We start from the raw sequence: 25,698 nt of genomic DNA on the forward strand, positions 1-25,698 counted from the left end.
TCATGGACTGAACACATACTGGAGTTATGACTTATTTCAGCTATCTGTAAACCACAAAACCTCCCTTCCAGCTGCTTTCCTCCTCCACCCCTTTTTCTTCCTCCCCATCACTGGAAGGGTGTTAATAGGCCACTTCACCCTTGGAAGGCCCCTTGAAATATGTGTTAACTACTTATGCAAAACATCTGTCCCACCTTGTATTTACCTGTGACTCTGAATAAGTTTCCCAGACCTGAAGAAGAGCGCTGTGTAAACCTGAAGGCTTGTCTCTCTCTCCAACAGAAGTTGGTCCAACAACAGATTTAATAATTTTATTAAGATAATGTTGAAATAAGAAATGGTACAGAGTTCAAGTATAGAAGTTTCTGGTTGTCAGGGAATAAGGTACAGATTATCAAGGGGTGCGAAATTATTACCTCACCCACTTTCTCTCAGGAGTTAAATAAGGGAATACATAGGAACTGCGAGCCAGACAGGAAGTGGAAGCATGAGGCAGAAGAGAACAAGACCACTCAGTATGTAACACCAACCTCAGTGAGGAGGGGGCCCTACCTGTGCCCAGAAGGCACCAAGGACTCTGAGCAGGGATCAGTACTCTCCTGTATTTTGTATGATTAGTGCTTTGCATGATTAAGTAAAACAGCTGCAATTTACAGTGCTACAACTTTCTCACTCAGGGTATGAAAAAACATTCCCTGAGCGCATGAAGTTTCAGCGCCGTAAAGCACCAGTGTAAACAGTGCACCAGAGCTGGGAGCCATGCTCCCAGGTCAGGTAGCTGCGCCCCTCATGGAGTTGGCTTTTTAGGAGCGCTGGGAGAACTCTCTCGCTGCATCACAACCACACAAGGCATGTTTACAAGTGCAGACTAGCCCTTAGACTCTGTGCAAGTTTTGCATTAACTGTTTCACAATTGCTGTGTGCCCCTGAGAAGGTTAAACTGCAAACCAGAAGCTTCAGACCTTTGGGGTTGAGTTTTGGGAGAAGGGTGTATTCAACTAACTCGAGTATCTTGGGGCGGGAGGGTGTCAGTCCTGGGAGCCTATAGGAGGTGGGCTGGGGAAGCTTCATTTCTGAGAAGGGGCAGCAGAGAGAGTCAGTGCCTAGGAAATGTGCCAGAAAGGCACAGGTAAGAATCAGTACTGCAGCCTGCATTGGCTCCAGAAGCTCAAAACACCTAGTGATCCGGATCAGCAAAAGGTCTGGATTCCCTTCACAACAGTGCTAGTGGATGGCCAAAATGGGGCACTTGTGAGGACTGTGAAACCCTGTTCCTGCTCATAACAATGAAACAACAACAGGAAAGTGGAAGGATGGTGTTACATATATGCCTAATACCTCTAACTAGAGAAATTCAGAATGTATTCTGAATTCATTCAGAATGTGGGCTGAATAAAAATTTTACCAATGCCACAGCCTGCATTTTGGAGGCAAATTTTTCATCATCAGTAAGGCATATATATTTATAACCATCTTTAAAGATGGTTACACTTTTGACCTTTCAACGCTGATAAATGACGAACCTTTAGAAAAACAATGCTTTGCAGTACAGAGTTACTCTTCCGTCTTCACTTTGCATTACCATCTCTCACACATTTAAGTTCTCAACACCTTATATCTTGATATCTGGAACCCTCAATATGTTTGGGGTGGACAGACTGACCTCTGCTTACCCTGATGAAATACTGAGGTACAGCAAGACCCAGCTAAATGATGGTTTCATTTTTTCCTCTCATCTATTCTGGTTAGCGGTAGACTTTGAAGAAGCAGATTTACACAGATGAAAGGGTCCAACAACAAAAAGCTGGCAAGATATTTTCAAAGCTTTTTGTGTCAGCCATTTTTGACTTTTTAAAAGGACCCATAGAGAGGAACTTTTAAAGATGGTCATGTGCACACCCTTCCACTTCCTTCCTTGTGTGGTGAAATACCCCCTGCAGGAAATGTAATGAATGTGAAGAAATGGAACTGGAATTTGTGCTAACCTCCCACAGTCAGCTGTGCAACTAGCCACCCTCTGTTCTTGTCTGGGGTCATTTTATGTTCATAAACTCTTTGGGTAAAATTTAGCCTACAGAAAAGGTTACAAAGTAGCGTTTGCAGGCCCTGCAATACTAATGCTGCTGTCCTGAGAGCAGCAGGCAGTGTAAGAACTACTTCCACCATTGGTTACTAGGCAACCATAATAGGAGCCTGTGGGTTCACTCCCTGCTCTGTTCTATCCAGACAGTGAGCAGAGAAGCAATAAGATTTGTGCTGTGCACATTTTGTGCTTCTGATTCTTATATGTATTTTGTTGTGGGAAACATGTTTTAAAGGATTTGTTGTTGTTTGTCCACAATATAATACAACTGATCTTGGCCTGTGAAAGACTGATATTGCCAAATGTTCAGATAAAGACACCATGTTGATGACACCACACACAGCATATATTATGCTTTAATTCTTCATGTCCTCTCTTTTTAGTTTCAAGCAAACTACAGTATTTAAAACAAAGGAACATAATAAGCAGCTTTGCTGCTATAATTCTGGTTCTTTCACCAGCAAGGAATATTACAAAATGAATTTATAATTGCTTAAATGAATGTGTTTGTTGGATATTACATATTGTACGCATGGTGTTTCAGAAAAGGTACAGATTTCAGTTTTAACTACTCAATCTTGGTTATACTTAAAATTTATAAGTTTATTGTAAATTCACTGATATTTTTAACAAACCACTTATTGGAACCTTATACCTCGAACTGCCTAGGTAGTTAGCTGATTTTTTAAAATAAACATCCCAGTTCACAAGTATCCAACCTCTTAAAAATCAGTACAAAAACTGATTAATGGAGTCTTGCTTCCCAAATGCAATATTCAGAAATAATTGTTAAGGTTAGAATTTGTCTGAAAACAGCAAATTTTATCTATGTTTAGGAATAGTGTAGGTGCTTAGTTTGAACCAATGAAGTGTTTAATTAAAGGGGGGGAGGGGGGACACGAAATCACACACTTCCTCGTATCTATTCTGTTGTGCCTAGATATTTAAAAATTCTCAATTTAAAACACCAGAAATGTCTACTATAGGAAAAGTTTTTTTTTTAATACAATTTGCTATAATGTTTTTCAGAGAAAAGGCAAGCTTACCATTGTGTTTGTTGAAAGGAAAAATATACATACCACCTTACTACACTGAGATTTTGCCCTCATAAGCAGTAATTTTCAAGTCAGTGTACTGCTTAATAGATGGTTGAGTTTTCTGTATCTTACTATTTCTTCATTCAGTTGTTTGCTTTAGTACTATTAACCTACATATTTATACACTGATTTTTCTTGAATACTGGAAATTCCTTATGATGAACTCAAACATTGTTAAACTCAGTTGTAGTGAGTCAAAGTCTGTCCTGAATTTTTTTAATTCATAACAATGTGCAATTTGCAGGTCTATTTATAATGAACCTCTGCTTAGTGTGAATTTCTGTGAAATATACAACTTCACTGTAATATACCATAGTATTCATGTTTATAGATTGGAATGTGTTTGATGACACAACAGTATGCGTAAATTTGTTATTCTTCAAAGAAAATTTTAGTTAAATACAACTACTATCATGGTGTCATTTTCAAGCTGGGGCTAAATGGTGAAGTGCTGTAGAATAATATACTAGATGGATATCTGATGACAAGTTGAAATCTTTCACTCTACAATAAAAGCAAGCATAAAATTACACCAGTTGGAAATCTCTGCTCAGGAGAAGCCCCAGAGGTAATTAGTAGGACTGGAGAAAATCAGAACTTAAGTGAAATTTTAGAGCTGCATGGGGAAGCAGCATATCTGTCTACATTATACCAGACTCAAACTAATATTAGTGGGTAATTTTCTAAATGCTTGCAAGTTTTTGCTTTAAAAAAAATTAATATGCATTCATACCACGCAACAGTATACAGTACACCCTCACTATAACAAACCCCTGAGGAGCCAAGCCATTTGGTCATTATAGCCAGGGGTTTGTTATAGGGAAAGAGTCCTGCTGCAGGGCAGGGAAGTGGGAGAGGATTGCTGACACTTTGAGCCCTGCAGCCAAACTGACAGTTCCTCTGGCTCCCATGGAGCCCCTGCTGCTTACTGCTCCAAGGCCGGAGCGGTCTGCCCCCCACCTACCCCTGATTCTGGCCCCAGGGTTGGAGGAGTTGCCTGCCCCCCTCTGAACCCCTGCTTGCAGCCACGCGGAAACTGTCTGCCCCACCATTTGCAGCCCTGGGGCTGGAGGAGCTCTCAGCCCCCTCACCGCATCAGGTAGGGCTGGAGGTGGGATCCAGGGACCAAGTTGGCTATAGCTCAAGGTTTACTATTGCGAAGGGCATTATAGCAAGGATGTACTGTATGTTAATGGAAAATATAAACAATTTTAAAGTACATTTGCCATATTTTGGACCCAAAGTACAAAAATATTGATAATTTGTCTTATGTATCACGTTTCATACTCATATGTGTTCATTATAGATATACAGTAGGATAGTGAATATAACACAAACATTTTTACACCCACCACTTACTTGTTACTTGTGGGTAACAAGACAGAATTTTCATGTCATTGCTAAACCGGTTTGCCTCGATCCTCTGCTTAAGTCTGACTTTTACCTAGAAGCAAAGAGTCTTGCCATAACAAAGAAATACTCGACTAACAGGCCTGACCATCCCAGATTAATTAATGAGAGTCGCACTCAGTCACACACAGAATTTTCAGGTAAGAAATAATACCTGCTATATCCTTTATACAGCAATCAAAATAAAAACTGCAGGTATGTGATTGGTAGGCAATCAAAAATTATAGGGTGATAACTACTGCATTACATGTTCAGGATCTTGTAGGAACAAATTATAAATGAAGGGCCTCAAAGAAACTTATTACTGATCTGTGAAGAAATGGACTGGCTTAAAAGCAGCACCCATACAGACATGAAAAATGGAAATCCTATAATGACAAGAAACATAGATGTATTACGTAAATCCATATATGAAGTGCAAGATTTACTAACCACGTAAGATGATGAAGGTGCTAGAAGAATCACCAGATGCTGTGACCTAGCTGTTATATGGTATCCCATTTTTTGAAAAATAAGTACATTTAATGCTTGTGAAAAGGTGCTGGATCTACTATCACAGAAACTGAAGTTTACTGATCCACACAGCAGATATGGGTGGCATAGGAATCTGTGGTTCAAAATTCCTCAGTTAATGTGCCTCTAACCCTGTTCTGGAGCAAACACTTCTAGAGGGGAGAATAATTTAGTCTCCTTGTCTACTCAATCCTTATCCTTTCTGCTAAGACTAAAAGGATGCCCATTGTGCTGTTCTGTCTGGCTTGAGCACTTGTCATCTTGAAACTGGACTAAGACAACAACCTCATTTCTTCCAGGCCAGAAGACAGATCACCATGTTAGATGCCAATGTGTTTTATAACAACTGATCTGAACTGATCTGAGCAGGAGTCAGACCAGTGATCTACAAGAGAAAGGTTCTAGGAACATCTATTTCCCAATAGTAACATTATGATGAATATGTTCATTATCTCAATTACAATGGAAATAGGCCAGAGGTTGAAGCACAGGATATGAAATTTGGAGTCACCCCCACGCAGGTTTAAATCCAGCTTGTTTTGACTGTCACTAAAATTTGGCACCTAAGTGCCTAAATACCCTTTGAAAATGAGATTTAGGCTCTTAAATAAGTTAGGCATTGCAGCAATCAGCACAGCATGACTAAATACCTTTAAAAATCTGAGCAAACAGGGCTGAAACTAAGTGCTCAGACTACTACCATGATGTGTGGCAAAAAACAAAACAAAAAACAAAAAACAATGGGGAGGGGGGTGAACCTAGTTCACCATAAAGCTTTAAAACAGTCTCTAAGGCTTCCATGCTGAAAACACAACTCTGTTAGACTCCAAAACAGAGGGTTAAATATATTTAGGAAGGATTAAAATAGATCTATCTTTGCATACTTGGGTTCTTAAGTTCTCCATTCAGAAATAGGTTAATGGCATTGTAGAACGAGCAGGAGAACAAACTTATCTCCTGAACTCCAGGAGTCTTACCTCTGTTGCTTCTAGAAAGCAAGATGGCATTTCTAAAAAGTGATGAAAACAGAAACTAGTTTAGACTGTATGCTCCTTCAGGCAGGGAAGGAGCTCTCATCTATTTTTTCACAGTGCTCTGGGACACCTGTCATTGGCCGCTTTCGGAAGACAGGATACTGGGCTAGATAGACCTTTGGTCTGACCCAGTATGGCTGTTCTTATAATGTATTTTACAGAAGGATTCCTTTATATCCTAGGAACACTACCATTCAATATTTTTATTCGCACATTCTAAACAAAAATTATTGGTCATGAAACTACACTGTCCCTGGAAATGGGAGGAGGGATGTGCTTCTGAATACTGTTCACAAAATATATGCCAGTAACAGCTGACTACTTAAGTCAACAAATACTTACTATAATGAAACCTTAGTTCAAGTGGTCAGTGAGCTCATCATCTTGGTATACAGTACACAAAACATACAAAATGTGTCTAGTTAGATCTAGAATTTAGGTTCCATCAGTATGTTAAAAAGACTCTAATATCAGTAATCTGTTGGTTACCGTGTCAGTGAAATAGTAATTTAGATTCTTATTGTAACCAAGTAATTTTCATTTGATGGTTCATAAATTGGGGATCTCAGTCCAGCAGTGGACAGCCGAGATGCATGGAACAATCATTTCTCTCTCACACTCAGTGACGATCCTCTCCCTGTCAGAAGGAGGAACACTGGAGGCAGAGGTTAAAGAAATCTTACACTAGTGTCCACTATATGTTATTGGTCATACTAAAGAGACAAGGTGGGTGAGGTAATATCTTTTATTGAACCAACTTCCGTTGGTGAGAGAGAAGCTTTCAAACTACAGAGAGCTCTTCATCAGGTCAGCTTTGTGAAGCTCAAAAGCTTGTCTCTCACCAACAGAAGTTGGTCCAATAAAAGATATTACCTCACTCACCCTGTCTCTCTAATATCCTGGGACTGACACAGATACAACTCTGCACTGCTCGTACTACACCTTTTCAGTGAAAACAGGAATTCAGTTTCTGATATCAAAAATCTGGCACAAAACTCCTCTCTCTTTAAAATAATAAGTAAAAAATATCTGTGACTCTAACTCCTCTTATGGAAGAAAATAAGAGATTGAAATGTCTTCTAAAGACAAGTCAAGGATTAACATCTCCAGGTAAGAAGATCCCGACTCTAGTGTAAACAAAAAACTCCTAAACCTAAAAGCAGTCTCTGCAGCATCTTTAACCTTCAAATACCTACTTAAAAATTTAATAGATACAAATGTTATACTAGATAGTGTATCTTACTTCTTTCCATGCTGTAATTACAATAGAGTATTAATTATAAATAGTTATGATGTAGCCAGCATTTCATGTGACAAGTGCACATTTTTTAAGAATTACTGTATTACTTCTATACTGATTTACCACCCCAAACAAAACTCCCGTTTTTTTGGGGCAAGGACAAAAACCGCCCTGGCACCTATCCACTACACTTATTGCATGGCTAGGTGATAGAAATCAGATTGCTTTACAAGATGCAACATTCTTCCTCATATATTCACTTTTGCTTTACTGTAAATTTGCTCAGATTGATCTCTGAGAATCCAAAGCAACCTACTGCCAAAATAAGGATACTTGCCACAACTGAAATGAGCAAGATTGGAGGAAATAAACTCTCATGAAAAGCTGAAGACAATTATAGCAGGCATTTTCTTAGTAAACTAAGAACAAGTTGGAAGATTGAAGCTGGACTCAGACAAATAGTTTTGAATTTGCTTAGGTTCCTCAAATATTAGTGATTCACGACAAAAGCATCAATCATTAAGTGAACTGAAAAACAGAATTCTATCTATATAGGTCCTATTTCCATTTTATTTTTTAAGCCATGTATTTGGAAAAAATACTACAGTAATTTTGAAGGAGGGAGGAACATTATTGTGGTGTTGATCAGCGATTAACACTCTCTCTCAAACAGACTCAAAGTATAACCTTTGTATAACCTACAATAGACAGCCCCCCAAACTGAAGCAAATACTCACCAGCAACCACACACCACACAACAAAAACACCAACCCAGGAACCTATCTTTACAAAAAAGCCCATTGCCAACTCTGTCCACATATCTATTCAGGGGACACCATCATAGGGCCTAATCACGTAAGCCACACTATCAGAGGCTCGTTCACCTGCACATCTATCAATGTGATATATGCCATCATGTGCCAGCAATGTCCCTATGCCATGTACATTGGCCAAACTGGACAGTCTCTACATAAAAGAATATATGGACACAAATCAGACGTCAGGAATTATAACATTCAAAAACCAGTCGGAGAACACTTCAATCTCTCTGGTCACTCCATTACAGAACTAAAAGCTGCAATTCTTCAACAAAAAACCTTCAAAAAAACAGACTAACGAGAGACTGCTGAATTGGAATTAATTTGCAAACTGGACACCATTAAATTAGGCTTGAATAAAGACTGGGAGTAGATGTGTCATTACACAAAGTAAAACTATTTCCCCACGTTTATTCCCCCCCCCCCCCACTGTTCCTCACACGTTCTTGTCAACTGCTGGAAAGGGCCCACCTTGATTATCACTACAAAAAGGTTGTTTTTTTTTTCTCTACTGCTGGTAATAGCTCACCTTAACTAATCACTCTCCTTACAGTGTGTACGGTAACACCCATTGTTTCATGTTCTCTGTGTATATAAAATCTCCCCACTGTATTTTCCACTGCATGCATCCGATGAAGTGAGCTGTAGCTCACGAAAGCTTATGCTCAAACATATTTGTTAGTCTCTAAGGTGCCACAAGTACTCCTTTTCTTTTTGCAGATACAGACTAACACGGCTGCTACTCTGAAACCTATAATAGAGAGACAGCTTATGGCAATTTGCATTGGACTGATTATAGTCCGAGTAAAAAGAAAGAAAATCAGTATTCTATCCCTTTTTATTTACTAAAGAACAAATGTTTTGAAATCTTATCTTTCAAGAAAATCAAATTATGTTTTTCTAAGGATTCTGGCGACTAGATCCCTCACAAACACCATGTCTTAAACACATACACAACTACATACTGAAAGTACTCTTCTAATTTATTAGGGCTATGATTAAGAAATCTGGAATGCTGGAATTGTGAAAACACACTTAGAAACAGCAGCAATTATCCATTTATGTCACCCATGAGGGGGGAATCAGACTATTTTTTAAAAGAAAATAAACTACTGTAATTCAGTCTTAAGAGAAGAACAATAAATAATCAAGTACAAATGCACTACTTGAGTTTCAATGACCAAAGCATATCTCCAGTAGAATAGACAATATACCGTTATCTACTCCATAACTAGCTGTATTAGTTAACTTTTAACAAACAGGTTAGAAATTTTATTTTGAAGGAGGATCTGTGACACAGTATATGTAGTTTTTTTCCCCTTACAGATTCACCACTAAAGTCTATGAAATGGTGAGCACCTTCTGTTTCCATTGACCAATGGGAAATGAATGGGCTCAATATTACACAGGATTTGGCCCATAAAAAGTTTTTTAAAAATAACGCACAGAGGATTCAATTAAACTGGATGACTTGGACTTGTACACTACCCATATCTCTTACCTGATAGGGCTGAAAGGCACTATCTTCAGTTACAAAATCCAGTTGTTTGTCCACAAGGAATTCTACTGCAGTGATCGACCTGTACACACTTTTTCCAACCAAGGGCTTGAATGTCTGAAAAAATAAAATGAACAAAGCTAAGAATTTCAAAGAACCAAGATAAGATTTGGCTCCTCCTTTACCCCATTGTTCCAGCAAATATAAAGTCACATGTGTTATGATAACCCAGTTAATGCTTAATTATCTCTTGCTCATTCAGAACAACTAGTCATTTAAGATAGGAACCTGAATGTATTTTGCTGGTTTGTTTGTGCTGTCAGTGGAAAGACTAGGGTGAGAACATAGAACTGCAATACATAGTCTTCCTTGTCCACATTGCTGTTGAGCAAGAGAGTGTTTACCACAGAAAATCAATGTTCCATTTCAGAGCACAGGATTTTACCCTGGCCACACAGCTGCATATTCAGGTCGCTTCTTTCAGCTTGCAGGTCAGGCTTGCACAGCAGCATCTGCTTAAGACAACATGGTGGAAGGAAATGCAGGCATGAGACTGCACCCTTCATCTCTGCTGAATTCTCTTCCACCATGCTTGGTCAGTTTCCCCATTCTCCTGTTCTCTGACACTTATATTGCCTCTCCTACTTTCATCTTCCCTTCTGCACTCCCTCCAGGCTACATTACTCCTTCCCCTACCAGCAATCAGACTCAGCTGCTCCAACACAGCAGCCTCAGACAAAACAGCTTTTAAGCCTCCAGTGACATGATCTTCTCTCTCCTTGGAGGGCTTCTTCCACACTTTCAGAGAGAACTATCAGCTCCTGCACACTGACTCAGAAGGATGTGCTTCTCCCAAGTGGAAATTCTGCCGCCTCCTCTGGCTCCAAAATGCTTTCGTACTCTCCCATTTAGTGCAAGAAGGAGAATCTTACAGAGAATGAGTGGGAAGAAAATATAACTGGGGAAGAAGGTTCCCCTTGAGCAGTCACTCTGATCAGTGGGGGTGGAGTTTCCCGGACCAGAAAAAGTATAGTGACAGTGTGACTGGACAGGGGTTTACCAAGAGGAGGAGTTAGATGACAGATTGGTGAGAGGGAATCCCGGGAAAGTGACTGAGGGTAGCGGAAGGAGATATGATGAGGTTGTGAAAATGGGCTGACAGTAGAAAGAGGAAGTGATTAAGGGACCGGGGGAAGACAAGAAAGGGCACTTTCAGCAAAGAAAGTGCAAAATGCAATGAAAAAAAGAAGGGAAAGAAAGAGCAGATGAAGAAAACTGTACAAGACAGAAAATCAGGAATGAGGGAATACAGGCAATAAAAGGAAAATGTATCAAAACCGAGAACGTAAGGTAAGAATACAAGAGGAAAAAAATAAGTAATATACATACACTCAAAATGTATAATATAGAGATTAGTGAAAATGCCACATATGTGAGAGAGAATATGTGCAAGTGAGGGCGAACAGATAGCTAAAATAACGTGCCTGGGACAATCACACACAGAATTTTACTTCGGTCACCTAAACAGTGCAGCAATCATAATCTACACTGATATGCTGAACATGAAACAAGAAAAACTGGGAGCTAGCATCTCTGTAGCACCACTCCATTAAAACGTCTAGTATCTCACCAACCAGGCAGGGGCTTCTCCATTATGAATCACTGTTCCACAACATGACACGCTGAATCTGTCTCTCCAACCCCTCCCTTTTTTTTCCAGTTGAAGTGCAAATAAGAAATTTCACACTTGCTTTATTTAGCTAAATCCAAACAGGAATATACAATGAAATCATCCTAAAAACAGACTTATTTCTTCTAGAAAAATAATTCACTGTGCTAATAACATCTCTAAAATAATAGAAATGGAAACAAAACCCCACCCTCTTAAACACTTCCTTTTAGAGCTGTTGTGCAGACTTCATTCTGTACAAAACACAACTGGAAGACAAATTCACTTCACTGTTATTCATTTCCAAATTTAAGAATACCATCACCAGAGGTTACTATGTTTTATCAGGGTGTTGTCTTGTTACTGGTATCGGTAAAAAAATTTAAAAAAAACCTGCAGAGTTTAGCAGGTCTGGCACTTATACAGCAAACGAGGAAACATATTCCCAGAGCCATGTATTAGTTTATTTTAACTATGTCCTATTTGGGGGAAGGGAGCTACTTTCTCTATATTTACCATGCAGATTTTGCATGCTACATTGCTCGTTTCTGTATTTTCTCAATTATAATCCCTTCTATTACTGTCTCTGAGAAGGAAAAAACTCATCAGCCAATCAGCAGTCCTCAAAAGTATGATAACCACAAGAGATTATTTGAGGGAGGGGAATGAAGATGAGACGGGGCAGAAGGAAAGGAAGAGAGAGAAAAGAAAGAATGTGCTGGAATGTTGGGCAATCATGGATCCTCAATGGTTTGTAATTATGTAACTTCTAGTACTTTACAGAATTCCTTTACCCAAGTTGTTTACATATAGCTGGCCTTGGAATAGTTAGTCTTTTGAGTCAGTAAAGAATGGAGTTCAAACCCTATAATCTGGAACAAGCCATGTGTGCCAAAATAAGTTTTAAAGAACAAGCAGTTTAATTTAACAATTCTGATGGTTTAGTTTTTCTATTTACTGATTAGCATCTGCATATTTACATATACTCTGCTTCTTCTTCAAACTGATTTTTTTACATTGCCTTAAAAATTTAAGTCAACAAAAATGATTCTGTATACATATATCTGTACATAGAATGTAATTAACTAAACAGCAACTATCTGGAGTGTGACTTAATGCTTGTCTTTGAGCAATACTACATAGTAAGTTACATATAAAACACCAGTTTATCTGATTGCAGGTATTGTATGAACTGATCCCAAATCATGGATCTGTGAATGTTGCTCTCTACTCAGAAAAGTAAAGTAATTTAATACCTACTAATTTAGTTTCTCTAACCCCCTTAATAGGCCAGCCCAGACAGTCTGGGAATATAAGTCCTCCTACAAGCAGACAGACAGAAAATAAACCAAAACTGTGCAATGCCACACCTCCCTAGAATAGGGGTGGCAGGCCAGCTGAATGTGCTTAGCTTGAAATTTCCCAAGCAGTAATGGAAAACATTCTTATATAAAACATCTATAAAGAGAAGTCAGAATTCTTGGAAAAAAAGTCCAGATTCCATCAGTGAGACTCCAGAACTGGAATGTAGTAATGGATTTGGAGAAGCAAAGCATCAAGTAAAAACACTGTCATTCCTCAACTGTTTCTTCATTTTTCTACCTGCCAGCACAGACAGTGGGAATTCCAGTAAGTAGTATCCCATGCCACAAGAGACATAAAATGGGTAAAAAAAAAAAACACAAAACCTGAGAGACTAATCAACTACGGCATGAAGGACTCAGCAATCAGAGTCAAATATATAATGACAAGAAAATATATACAAGGATGTCCAAGTGGCCTCTTTACAAGACTATAGAAAAAAAGCTTCTTTACAAACCACAAAGTCTCTTGAGAAACACGTCTATGTGCTGGAAATGGGAAATACTGAACATCTTCAGCCTACAACCAATCCTCCTTTACATGGGCAACAAAACATAGCTTTCCCTTTTTATTTCTTGTAGCTATATGATTCTAGGACTTAAAACCCGAAAGGCCTCAATTAAGCAAAGCACTTAAGCACATACTTAAGTCTATATCTATTCAAAACAGCACATAGGCACATGATTAACTTTAAGCAACATAGGACTTCGGAGTTTTTCTGAATTGGTGCCTCCAATCCTGTTTATTTTACTGCATTGTGATCCAGTGGTTGGTCAAAAGAAGTTCCATGGATACAAATGCTTTAGTTTCTTTATTACCAGTGTCATTAATAATTAATATATATAGTGCCTAAATTGACTTGCTCCTTTGTTACATCATCAAATAATGATTAATACAGCTTTGTACCAGTGCATGCAGCAAAGCACCTGCCTGGAGGGGGCATCTAGCATAGCTCTCAGGCTAACACCACCATATAACTTTCAGGCTTTTGTGACCTTGATGAAGAAATTGGGTGGGTTAACATATTTAATAAATTACTCTCATTGCCTAACAGAGTGTGGGTCTTGTAGACAAATTCCCCTCACCTCTGCAATCACACAAACCATCTCACCCATTTATGATCACTGTAACAACTATAGATATTGCTTACATAAAGCAGTAGTATCAAGAAAATGTATAGTGTATTTTTAGATCTATTTAACCCAATTAAGCAGCTGGAAACAAAGTAGTCCACTACTATGTGACCAACCAGCTCTCTGAAGACCATCAGCAAGAGCACATAGGGCACCAGTGGGGTCCATGGACCTCAAACTTGAGAACTGCTGTGTATAGAACAGTTTCAGAGTAGCAGCCGTGTTAGTCTGTATTCACAAAAAGAAAAGGAGTACTTGTGGCACCTTAGAGACTACCAAATTTATTTGAGCATAAGCTTTCGTGAGCTACAGCTCACTTCATCGGCTGCATATAATGCATATAAATAATAGAATATTATTTTTAGAATGTCTATATTATTACAGTGGCTAATTTTCATTGCAAGGAATACTCAAGTTATAGCTGAATAAATAATTGTGTGGTTAGTTCATTAGGGTATTTTCAAATGTTTAATATGAATTATTATTATTACATCTTGTTTAGGTGGGTATTGAACTCAAATGCCTAAAACCCCACTCTTCAGCTCACACTAAGGTCATTTAGGTATTATTCTTATATGGTGTATTGGCCTTGTTAAAATACCCATTTGCCTAGTAAACGTTTACAGCATTTTATCCATTAAAAAGTATTGAAATTAAGTAACTGTTACTGTTTTTAACTAAAAGTATAACATTAATATTCACAAGTTTTTGCTTTCTTTAGCAAAAAAATACAGAAAACTTGATACATTTTTTATTTAAAACTATAATACTTGAAAAGATCATTCACACTAATTTTATATATGCTAGTAATTAAACTTACTTTTCTATTTATTACTTTCTAGTCAAACTGTTTAATTAAGATAACACAAACACTGGCACGTTCTCATTATGCTGCTTCATCATTAAACCTCTAAACAGCTATATTTTTTCCCAATAGCTGTTTGTTGCCATGATTTATACTCAGAAGTAATTTTATCAAGTAGCAAAAGATAAAAGATAAATAAAATGGGTTTTGAAATTCAAGTTCATTTCTTATAACCTCTCATATAAAAGAACCACAGGTTGTTGTATTTCCTGTAAGAGAGAGCTAGTCATTTTCCAATTTGAAAAACACATAATTTAGGACACATCCCAGCTTTTCAACTTAGGTCAAAGGGTTCTGGGAGTAATGTTTAACTACTGTTAGTACTGGCTAAAACTAAAATTATTAGAATCTCAGGGGTAATTAACAAGAGTTTCCAATTCTTTTAGGCCAAACTGGTGGGGCATTTTTGTTTTTGATATATCAAGCTGTGATGTACACACATTCCTTCAACTATTATTTAAATAATTTGTTTCTACCATAATACACAAGTTCTACGGTACTAAATGACCTGAATCTACAAAAAGGTAAACTAGATATTTACATTTAAGTAACTGCACTGATCTCGTAAGTAAAAAAAAATTTAAGTATTTCATACACAAAAAAAATCATGACACACATACCTTTATAATCAACTAAATACATTCCGATATACAAATTTATTTTAGTATTTACTACATGCACTAGATACATTTTCATCTATGAATAATTTCTAACATGTTCTTCAAAAAAAATGAAGGGCACAGCTAAAATCATCTAAATTCAACATACACCCAGTTTTAAGTGGCAAACAATGTATCCATTATTCATCTAAATACTTAAGTCATCAGAAGCATAATCATGCGTTCTACTAACATGCCAACACACCATCTTCATATATGAAAACAAGAAATTATGTATGCATTTATTTTAATAAAGCAAAAACTTAAAATTCTGCTAACATTATTCTGGCTTTTCCAGTGAATTAGTACTAAATATTTTACCGGTCTAAGTGCATTTGGAATGTAAAGAAATGTAAATAGAACATGTGCATAATAAGTAAGTAATTCAAGACTGGGCAGATCTATCATTCTGCTAGGTACTTCTACAGCCTTAGGGAGCTGCCATCTGATGAAAGTCACTGTGGAATAAAATTCTGGCCACAAAACAGCCTATAATTCAATACTAATGCAGAAGACTGTTAATGTAACAGAAAAATTGCTTTTATATTCTATATTCAGCGCTGGAAAAGAATATCTACCTACTGGTTACGCAAATGGCACTAACGTGTTAACTAGAATATCACATACTGAACCAAACTACAATAAATTCCCAATAGTGTGTGGATGTCTGCCTTATTATGGCCTACCACTACATAGGAAAAATGCTTAGAACAACTGTATCCTGTTTGGAGTTCCATGGTGCACTACATTCCATTCACATGAGAAAAAGCAGACCAGATGAGCCTTCCCTGAAAGGCATTTTTAAAATAAATCAGCCACAGTCCTTACAACACAATTGAGCTGCTCAACACACACCATGTTGAAAGCACACCATTTAAAATGTAACAGGAAATACATACATCGTTTACATTATTTTTTCCATGATTTTTTAATTTTGACTATACTCAATCCTTTAAATATTTTTAGAAAATTACCTATATAAAAATAAGTTTTTGTTGACACCTTTTGAATCTCACAAATATGAGGTTTGCAAACAAACATTAATATAACCAATATCTTAATATGATACTGCAAGTTTTATTTAACATAACATTAGTGTCCTGTAGGAATGTCAAATCTAATCTCTCAGCCAGACAGGGCTTTGGAACAACCACCACAGTTGTTAGAAAATACCTGGGGTGCTATAAGAAGAAAAATCAGCATATCTGGAATAAAAAGTCAAACTGTTTAAAAACACAGAGTGAAGTAAGGGCAACACCATACACAGCCTACCAGCAGCTTCTTATACTGTATCTTATATATATATATACACACACACTTTCTCAATGTCCTAAGAGAACTGAGTTTTATTAAAATTTTTAAAGTGTAATACTGTTTTGCTATATTTCTAAAACTGAGAAATCTCAAATAGCCCATTCCACACTCAGTGAAGAAAAAAATGTATCTAAAACTTAAGTATTAATTCAAAAAAGACAAGAAAAGAACAAAATATAAATCTTACTTTGTCCTCGACAGTCTCAAAGTAGCTTTCTTACAAGTCATGGCAGTCAGATAGCTGGTAAATCTCCCATTTGCTCTAGAACAGTGTTTTCACAGGATCTCACCCACTCATACACACCACTTTAGTCTTCAAAATCAAAAGAAAATGTTTTTAATCAACTATTTCCTGATTCACTTGCATCTTTGACACTGAACATTCAGAAAAGCTAGAAATGAAAATCAAGCCCAGGCTGTAACCTAACAAGTATTCGACGAGCAAATCCTGTCTCCGTCTCAGCCCTGGCACGGAGGCGGAGTACAACTCGGTCTTTGTCATCAACAGTGTGGTGTTAACGACCGAGAAATCCTGCAGCTGAACCACTACTGCGTCCCCAGATCTGGGTCATGATAATTTCTGCCGAGCCTGCTTACATAACCAAGCAGACACTCCAAACAGACAGCACATCGAGACAGCAGCTAGATATCCACAGAAAAAAAGCCTCTCGAAGGATACTTCTCTCTGTCTGGAAACGCAGTGCAATAGCTTCCAGCAGCGCAGACACCCAAATGAGAAACCAGCTCTTTGCTTAGGGCATGTTGCAAGAAGGGAAGAGGCGGTGCTCTGTAAACTGTAACTAATCCCCCGTCACAGGTGGTGATGGAGTCACTTCCAGCACGAGTCACATTACCGATTACTCATTTGGCTGGCCAGAGACAGTGGGTCATAATTTTAACTACAGACAAAGCCAGACTAGTGGCGAGACTGACAGCTCAAGTTTACCGTCCTTGCCATACAGCAAATGCAGATATCAAGTTTTCACTTTCCCGATTTACTTGAAAGAGACAGGGTTTAAGAATACAAATGGTAGGCCTCTGGTGTCTGTCTCCCTCCTAAAGGAGAATGTCAATTTGGATTCTAACACCCTAGCCATTCTACAATTTTATAGCAAACTGCTACCAAACAATTCTGATTTCCTAAACTGTTTTAGATAATAAACAAGAACCGGTATTGGATCTAACTCTCAAAACAATCTAATCTCTAATTGTTAGCAAAGATAAGTAAAATGAAATTTGTGCAGTGTATTAGTATTTTACAAAATCTAAACTTTCTTTCTTTCAAATCTCAGTGTAATAAACAATGTAAACAGCTTTGATTCTGATTTTTTTTTAAAGAAACACACCAGAACCTTAGTTTGCTGTTCATTCACTATTAATTATTATTATTATTATAAAAGTGCCAACAAATAGCCCTAAAACTGGGGAGGGGGAAAAAAAGATGGGTGCAGGATAACAGCTTTAATACAGGACTGATTTAAGACCAACATGCACTCAGATCAGAAGACGGTAAGGTAAAGTACATTCACAGCCAGGGGATTAAGCTATACCTCTTTTGCTGCTACAAGCCAACCACACTGCAAGATGAATGGATTTGTGAAGTCTGGCAGGGTTTTACTATTTGGAAGCCCTTTAGTTTCCCACAATATATGTTAACAGTTTATAACTGATGCAAAAGAAAAGGGGAGTTTTAAGTGTACATTTTTCCCCTCGCTTTCTGAATACAACCTCCTAGCTGCTCTCCACTGCCAAATATTTACAACTCAATAAAAATGTGTGTTTTGCTGCTTTTGTACAGGAATTGCCAACTTACATATATAGTTACAATAAACAAAGACATGACAGATTTTATTTGATAACTTGCCATAAATTACTGTAAATTTGATTCTACATGCTTTGTGCTTTTATTAATTATCGTTTGCATTAAAAACAGAATGAACAATGCACCAGACTTTCTAAAGAGGAAAAAAAATGTGTGAGGTGCAGTACCTAATATAAAAAACTGTTTCCAAACAATTATTCTACAAATTCAGCAATTATGCTCATAATCTACTCATCAGTTTTAGTTCACATACACAGCAGGTAGAAAAAAATCATAAGGAAGGCTGGGATTACCAAACATACAGGCATTATTTCCTCCAAACTCTTTAAACAAAAAACAGTGGTACATTCTTTATTTTATGGAGGTCCGGGGAGGGGGACAGTTTGCCAAGAAAATAATATGAAATCAATTCTTGACTACCCCTGTTCTCATACTGAATTATTCCAAATGACAGACATAACAGGGAACTGGAATGCAATAAATATACCAAGACATGAAACCATAAAATTATGTGAGGTTAAAAATTAAAGGTGAACTGAAAGGTCTTTTGCCCACTAAAGACATTCTTCAGGGTAGGGTTTCTTCCATAGCAGTTCACGACACCTTATACACAAAACCAATGCATCAAACCATGATATCTGTGCTCACTTTAGGACATTACCTAGCCTAAATTAAGGCTGCATAACTGCACTTTAGTTCAACGGGATTCTTAACCTCTCCTCAGAAATAATTTGAATTTTGATATTCCTTGGCCTTCTAGGCCTGCCAGTTCCAAGTGATAGAATCGGAATGGCTCAACCCAATTGCCACATATGGCAATCAGGGTTTTAGGAATGTTTTAAAGACATTTCTGATACCTGCAGACTGGATAATTGTTTGATTTCAATAGATAGAGAAATCAATTTAAACAGGCTGCATGGACCCCAAATTACATCTTTAGCAGAACGCACCCAGGAAAGGTGATTTCAAGGGGTCTATTGGACTAAACAAACCTCTTCACAATCAGAGTTATCTGAATGTGTGGGGAAATGTTTAGGAGGGATGGATAGTACCTTCTTCCACCACTGGCAGATGATCAGAGGTGGAAGGTCTCCTAGATATACTTGGCCCTGCCTTAGTACAGGAGGCTGGACTAGATGACCTCTTGAGATCCAGTCCTACAATTCTATGATTTTATACTCCTAACCAGCAGTCAAAGATATAAGAGCTCTTCCTCACCCCCACCAAAGAAATATTTTAAAATAAAAACTTTAGTCACATTAACTTCACTAGATTTTCTTTCTGCTATCTTTTTTTTTTTTTTGAAACATTTCAACTACTTTCACCAGCACCAACATTGGTCATGAGAAGAAATGGCAGTAGAGAAAGAGAAACAGCACTTCTTTAGACTTTATTTACATCAACTTCATACATTTCTGAGATGCTCATCAATTCTCTGGCACTGAGCAGAACTTCCCTCACTCCCTTATGCTTCAGGGATAATCGTATCAGATAGTTTAGCTCTGTGAAAGCTTCTCGTATTGACATGACTTGGAGTTGTTGGCTCAGCACCTATAAAAATCAGGGCTTTAGCTATTAGCGGTATCAGCAGCTCTTTCAGGGGAAACAGAACCTTGGCTTCCCAACTTGTCAAGCAAGCAAGAAACAAACAGCAGTATTTTGTTTTGAAATTATTATTTTTAATTCTATACCTTCACTAGGCTAATACTTTGCGATCTTCGTTTTTAAAAAGCATTTTAGTTCAACCTTTAATAAGATGACTGTAGTTGTAGACCTCCCTAAAGAAAAATATACTGCTACTTCTCTTACTAATTACTTCCATTCACCTAGGCCTTCCCCCGCACCCCATTTACTAAGCCTTTAAGTAAGAGTTCCACTGCTGCAATTTATTCCAGTATTGAAACAACTGGAATATGCCTGTTACAAAGCACAATATATTTTTGTGATATTTAATTCTGAAATTCTGAACTCTCTGCACAACATCTGTCAAAAAGCAGACAATTCTTAATAATGTCCAAGGCAGGCACTTGTTAAAATATAAATCACAAGGCTGTCTGGAGGGTTGACAAGTTTGAGTGTTTGGACAAAGATTTATTAATAGACTGCAACTTAATAACAAAGAAAATTAATATCTGCTATGGCAATGCTTTTGCACACTAACGAAAATATTTTGCTAAAAATACTTAACTAGAACCACATATGCATGGAATAGTAGCTAAAAGTAAATGATAAATTAGTTTCCATTTTAATATTTCATTTTACAGTGTTCTCAATGAAAATCCACTAACCATGTTAAGGACCTCTATATTCTGAGATAGTTAAAACTGGTGCAAACAGCTACAGTAGGTCCGCTGCACCAATATAAAAAGATTTATACCAGTGTGCCCTACTCTTGTAATTTACAATATTTTTGTAAATAAAACCACTGAAGATAAAATTAATATATCACTTAAAAATGAGGGTCTTGTAACATGGAATATGTAGGTGACTTATTTCTGAGACTGATAGAAAACACTAATATCTGAGTTTGTTGTTGAAAAACACAAACTTATACACTTGAGCAGCTTATTTTACAGTTATATACATTTCAGCACTAGTTTAAATCAGCATTTGCTTCATTTCACAATCAGGCATAAACTCTGTCCAACGATCCATATCATAAACTTAAAAAACAGAGCTGTCTTTGTTCCTTGGCACTGCCAGTCCCCTATGGAATCAAGCAGCACACACAACTGCAGTTGGCAAACAATCCATGACCTTCATTTACTGTCTTGGCTTAATGCCATAGGATGCATGTGTTACTGGTAACATAGTGTACCTATTTTACAGAAAAACCTTCAAACTAGCTTAAAATCCATGAAAAGTATCCAAACATTTCAGCCATTAAAGAAAACTGTATCGTAATTTGTAAATTTTGCTACTATTAAAAATTTATTTGGTATAGTCCAAGAACACACCCAACTCTTTTAATCTGATTAGACAGACAGACAAACAGACGTGAGACAATGTATTTTTCAGATTTTGTGTTTTTAGAATTTGGGATTAAAAAAAATCTAGGTGAAATAATGTAACAGCAATTTCAGTTTTACAATTGATTTTTTAACCCATTCACAAAGATGGGAGGGAGGCACTTTGTAACCAGTTTGATTATTTCTCCAAGTAATCTTTAAAACTTTCCTTACACAAAGAAAGCAACATACAATAGTTGCATGTTCAATGCATTTTCAGTCATGTTTGTTCATTCAGGTCCTACCCAAATTTTGAACAATATTTATATGCAAAACTACAAGGGGAATATTTGTTATTGGCAGGGGCAGCACCTCATTCAGCTTCTTTGTTGTAGCGGAGGAAGAGGAGTAGTCTCAATGGCAAGCTGAACCTCGTATCTGCAAAATGTGAGCCATTGGCCTTCAGGTAGGCTTCTGGCATAACAGCCAGAAAACAGCATAAGCATGGGTAAATTAAAAGCATACATGGCACACCAGGATCTTTATGGTTTACCTCTATGTTTATTTGGGTTGAGGGTGAAGTTAAGAGGTTCACCTTCAATACAGTGCATATCAACATAAATTTATTTATTAAGTGCATTATCGTAATGCCCAGTCACTGATCAGGAACCCCTTTTGGTAGGTGCCATACAAACAGACTAAAAAGATGGTCCTCACCCCGAAGAGCTTACAGTCTAAATATAAAACAAGAGACAATAAAACGTAAGCAGACAGACTAAAAGGGAAGTACATCCTTGACCCATCAGCTGTCTTCCACCCAGTCGACCATGCTCCTCTTCATGAAATCTTGTCCTCCGTTGGCTTTTGAGACTCTGTCCTCTCCCGGTTCTCCTCCAACCTCTCTAATCACTCCTTCAGTGTTAACTTCAGAGGATTCTCAACATCCTCTCCCACTTTCTGTGGGGGTTCCAAAGGACTCTGATCTTGATCCCCATCTCTCTTCCCTCTACATTTTATCTCTAGATAATTTCATGTGCAAACACAAATCCAACTATCATGTCTAAACTGACCATTCAGATTTCCTCTCTACTCCAGACCCGGTCTCCTTCTGGCCAAACTGAAATCTCAACTTGTTTCTCTGACATCTCTTTTTGGATATCTAGCTATCAGCTCAAGCTCTACATGACTAAAAAGAGCTCAATATCCCTCCCTGCCACTTCCTTTCTTGATCACTATGGACACAACACTATTGTTCTGCTGGTCATTCAGGCCCATAACCTGCGTGGCATCTCTGACTCAGACCTCTCCTTAGGTCTTCACTTCCAGGCTACGTTCAAATCTTGAAGAATCTTTCTTCATAACACCTCAAAGATACTGCCTTATCTGCCCAGTTAAAACTCTTGTACAGACTCTTAACGTGTCTTGATTATTGCAACATTCTTCCTTCTGGCTTTGACAAATGTAATCTTGCCCCATTCACATCCATTCAGAATGCTGCTGCAAAGATCATTCTTCTAACAGGTCACTTTCACCATTCTACCCCTCTAGTTGAATCCCTACATTGGCCCCTCTTTTATTCCACAAATGTAAGCTATTTGTCTTCACTTTCTACTCCTGGGAGAATTCTGCGCCAAAAAATTAAAAATTCTGCACACAATATTTTAAAATTCTACAAATTCTATTTGTCAATAAATAAATGTGGCTCCACCATGGCAGTGGGGAGCACAGGCCACTGGCTGCATTGAAGTGAGAGATCACCCTGAAGCCTCCACCTCTCCTGGTACAGGAACTCAGCAGTGAGGCTGCACCTGACCCTGACACAGTTCAAGGGCTGAGCCTGCCTCAGAAATACCCCCAGGCCCTGCCCCTCTGTGCCAGGTGTGGGTGGGCAGACTCAGCCCAGCAGGCTCCAAGTGTGGAGGGGTTTAGTGTGGGGGGATCCAGGCATGGGGGGAGAGGTTTCAGTGTGGGGCAATCTGGGTGAGGGCAGCTCAATGGGAGATCTGGATGCACAGAGGCTCATTGCAGGGTTCCGGGTGCAGGGGCAATGGGATCCAGGTAAAGGGGATTCAGGTAAAGTTGGTTGGGGCTCAGGAGGAGGGGCTTGGTGTGTGGAGATGGGGCTAGGAGATCCGGGTGCTGGAGGAGTGGGGCTTGATGTGGTGAGTGTCCAGGTGCAGCTGGTTGGGGATCACTAGGGTGGAGGGGTCTCAGAGGGGTACAGGTTTAGAGAGGTAGAGCTTGTCAGGGTGAGGGTTCGATGGGCCTGCTTAACAGGGGAGCCCCAGCTGCTGCCAAGGGGACGCCACATGCTGGGCTCCCGCTTTCCCCTATCCCCTTTTCTTCTGCATTCCCCTCCCTCTGCCCTCCCCACTGCCTCTTCCCCTCACCCCTCCTTACCCAGCCCCACTGTGGACACTCACTGTTGCAAGAATAGAAAACAGGAAGGCTCCCAGCACACAGAAGGGGAACGACTAGCACTAGGACCCAGGAAGCAGCATTCAGCTGCAGAGTCAGCAGAGCCGAGACACAGCCTCCTTCAGCTGGGCAGCTCTGTGCTTGCAGAATGATGGGGGGTAGTGGCATGTAAGCCAGTGTGCCCCCCATGCCTCACCTTTGTTTGGAGGGGGCCATTCCCCCCCACCCCCGCGAAAGTGTGCCCATGGTCAACCTCTGCCCTTCCCCCCTCCCCCAGTGCAGCTTCCCTTTTCTTCCCTGCCATTTTCTGCAGGGAAACACAGGAAATCTTTGGGTGGGGGAGGGTGTTTTCTGTGGGTGTGCAGTCACAGAGAATCCCCCCAGGAGTAACTTTCAAGGCCCTTCATGACCTATCCCCAACCTACCACTTATCTCTCATTCACGATCAAGATGTCAACTCCTCCCTGTGATGAAATCAAGATGCCAGCCTCCACTGCCCACTAGTTACATCAGGGGTGGGCAAACTTTTTGGCCCGAGGGCCACATCTGGGTGGGGAAATTGCTTGCAGGGCCGGGGCAGGGGTGTGGGAGGAGATGTGGTGTGCAGGAAGGGGCTCAGGAAAAGGGGTTGGGGCAGTCGAGGGATGCGGGATGTATGAGGGGGCTCAGGGAAGGGGTTAGGGTGCAGGAGGGGTGTGGAGTGCAGGGGCTTGAGGTGCAGGAGGGGTGCGGGGTGTGGAAGGGGCTCAGGACAAGGAGTTGAGGTGCAGGAGGGGTACGGCGGGGGCTCAGGGTGGGGAGCTGGAGTGCAAGAGGGATGCAGGGTGCAGGCAGGGGGCTTAGGGCAGGGAGTTGGGGAGTGGGTCGCAGGAGGGGTTCAGGCTCCGGCCCAACGCCACTTGCCTAGAGCGGCTCCGGGGTGGCAGCAGCGTGCACCGTGGCCAGGGAAGGCTCCCTCCCTGCCTGCCTGCCCTGGCTCCAGCCCCTTACCACTCCGGGAAGCGGCTGGCACCACGTCCCTGTGGCCCCTAGGGAGGGGGTGCAGAGGGCTCCTCGTGTTTCCCTCGCCTGTGGGTACCTTCCCCGAAGCTACCATTGGCCGTGGTAACCCGTTCCTGGCCAATGGGAGCTTTGGGGGAGGTACCCACAGGCAAGAGAAGTGTGTGGAGCTCTCTGCCGCGCCGCCCCACCCCCATGGGCTGCAGGGATGTGGTGTGGCCACCTCCAGGAGTGGCGTGGAGCCTGCGGCGGTGGCAATCCAGCGGGCCAGATCCAAAGCCCCAAGGGGCTGGATTTGGCCCACGGGCTGTAGTTTCCACACCCCTGAATTACATTTTTAAACAAGCACCTTCGGGCTTCCTATCATGCTACCTTTCATGCTTGGGAGAAGTTCCCCATGAACATCTGTTTAACTAATTCATTGTCTCCCTTCAGATTCCTCCTTAAAACGTTCTTTCTGTGATGCCGACAAAAGAAATGGAAAAGTTAGGCTGCTGAGGTGCTGAGATCATTGCCTGTCATGCTGACCATAGCCTCATTGTTTTCTTATAGTCCCCCATCTATCTATTAGTCTGCATCCATTTGCTGTCTCTTGTTTTATGTTTATAACAGTAAGATCTTTGGGGGTAAGAACTACCTTTTTATTTGGGGTTTGTATAGCATCTAGCACAATGGGGTCCTGGTCCATGACTACGACTTCTATTTATAAATAAAGACAAATAATAAACAACCATGACCTTAATGGACTAACACCTATCTTCCATAGAGCAAGCCAGTCACAGAAGCAGAGCATGCTTTCCCACACTGCTTTGCCAA

The 25,698-nt window shown here is 39.6% G+C and overlaps 1 protein-coding gene across 2 annotated transcripts in view; it reads right to left on the reverse strand.

Annotated features, from left to right (window-relative positions):
* The window catches only part of JMJD1C (jumonji domain containing 1C), a 303,815-nt gene that overhangs the window by 108,832 nt on the left and 169,285 nt on the right, over window positions 1–25,698 (reverse strand). For both annotated transcript variants that reach the window (XR_014712455.1, XM_084634509.1), the window contains exon 3: window positions 9,697–9,810. Coding sequence is in view for 1 of the 2 variants with exons in the window: in XM_084634509.1 (XP_084490635.1) it covers window positions 9,697–9,810 (114 nt within the window). In the remaining variant the exon portion in view is untranslated. The remainder of the gene's footprint in view (window positions 1–9,696; window positions 9,811–25,698) is intronic.

This window comes from Lepidochelys olivacea (assembly GCF_965140295.1).
Source record: "Lepidochelys olivacea isolate rLepOli2 genome assembly, chromosome: 7".
Taxonomy (NCBI): Eukaryota; Metazoa; Chordata; order Testudines; family Cheloniidae; genus Lepidochelys; species Lepidochelys olivacea.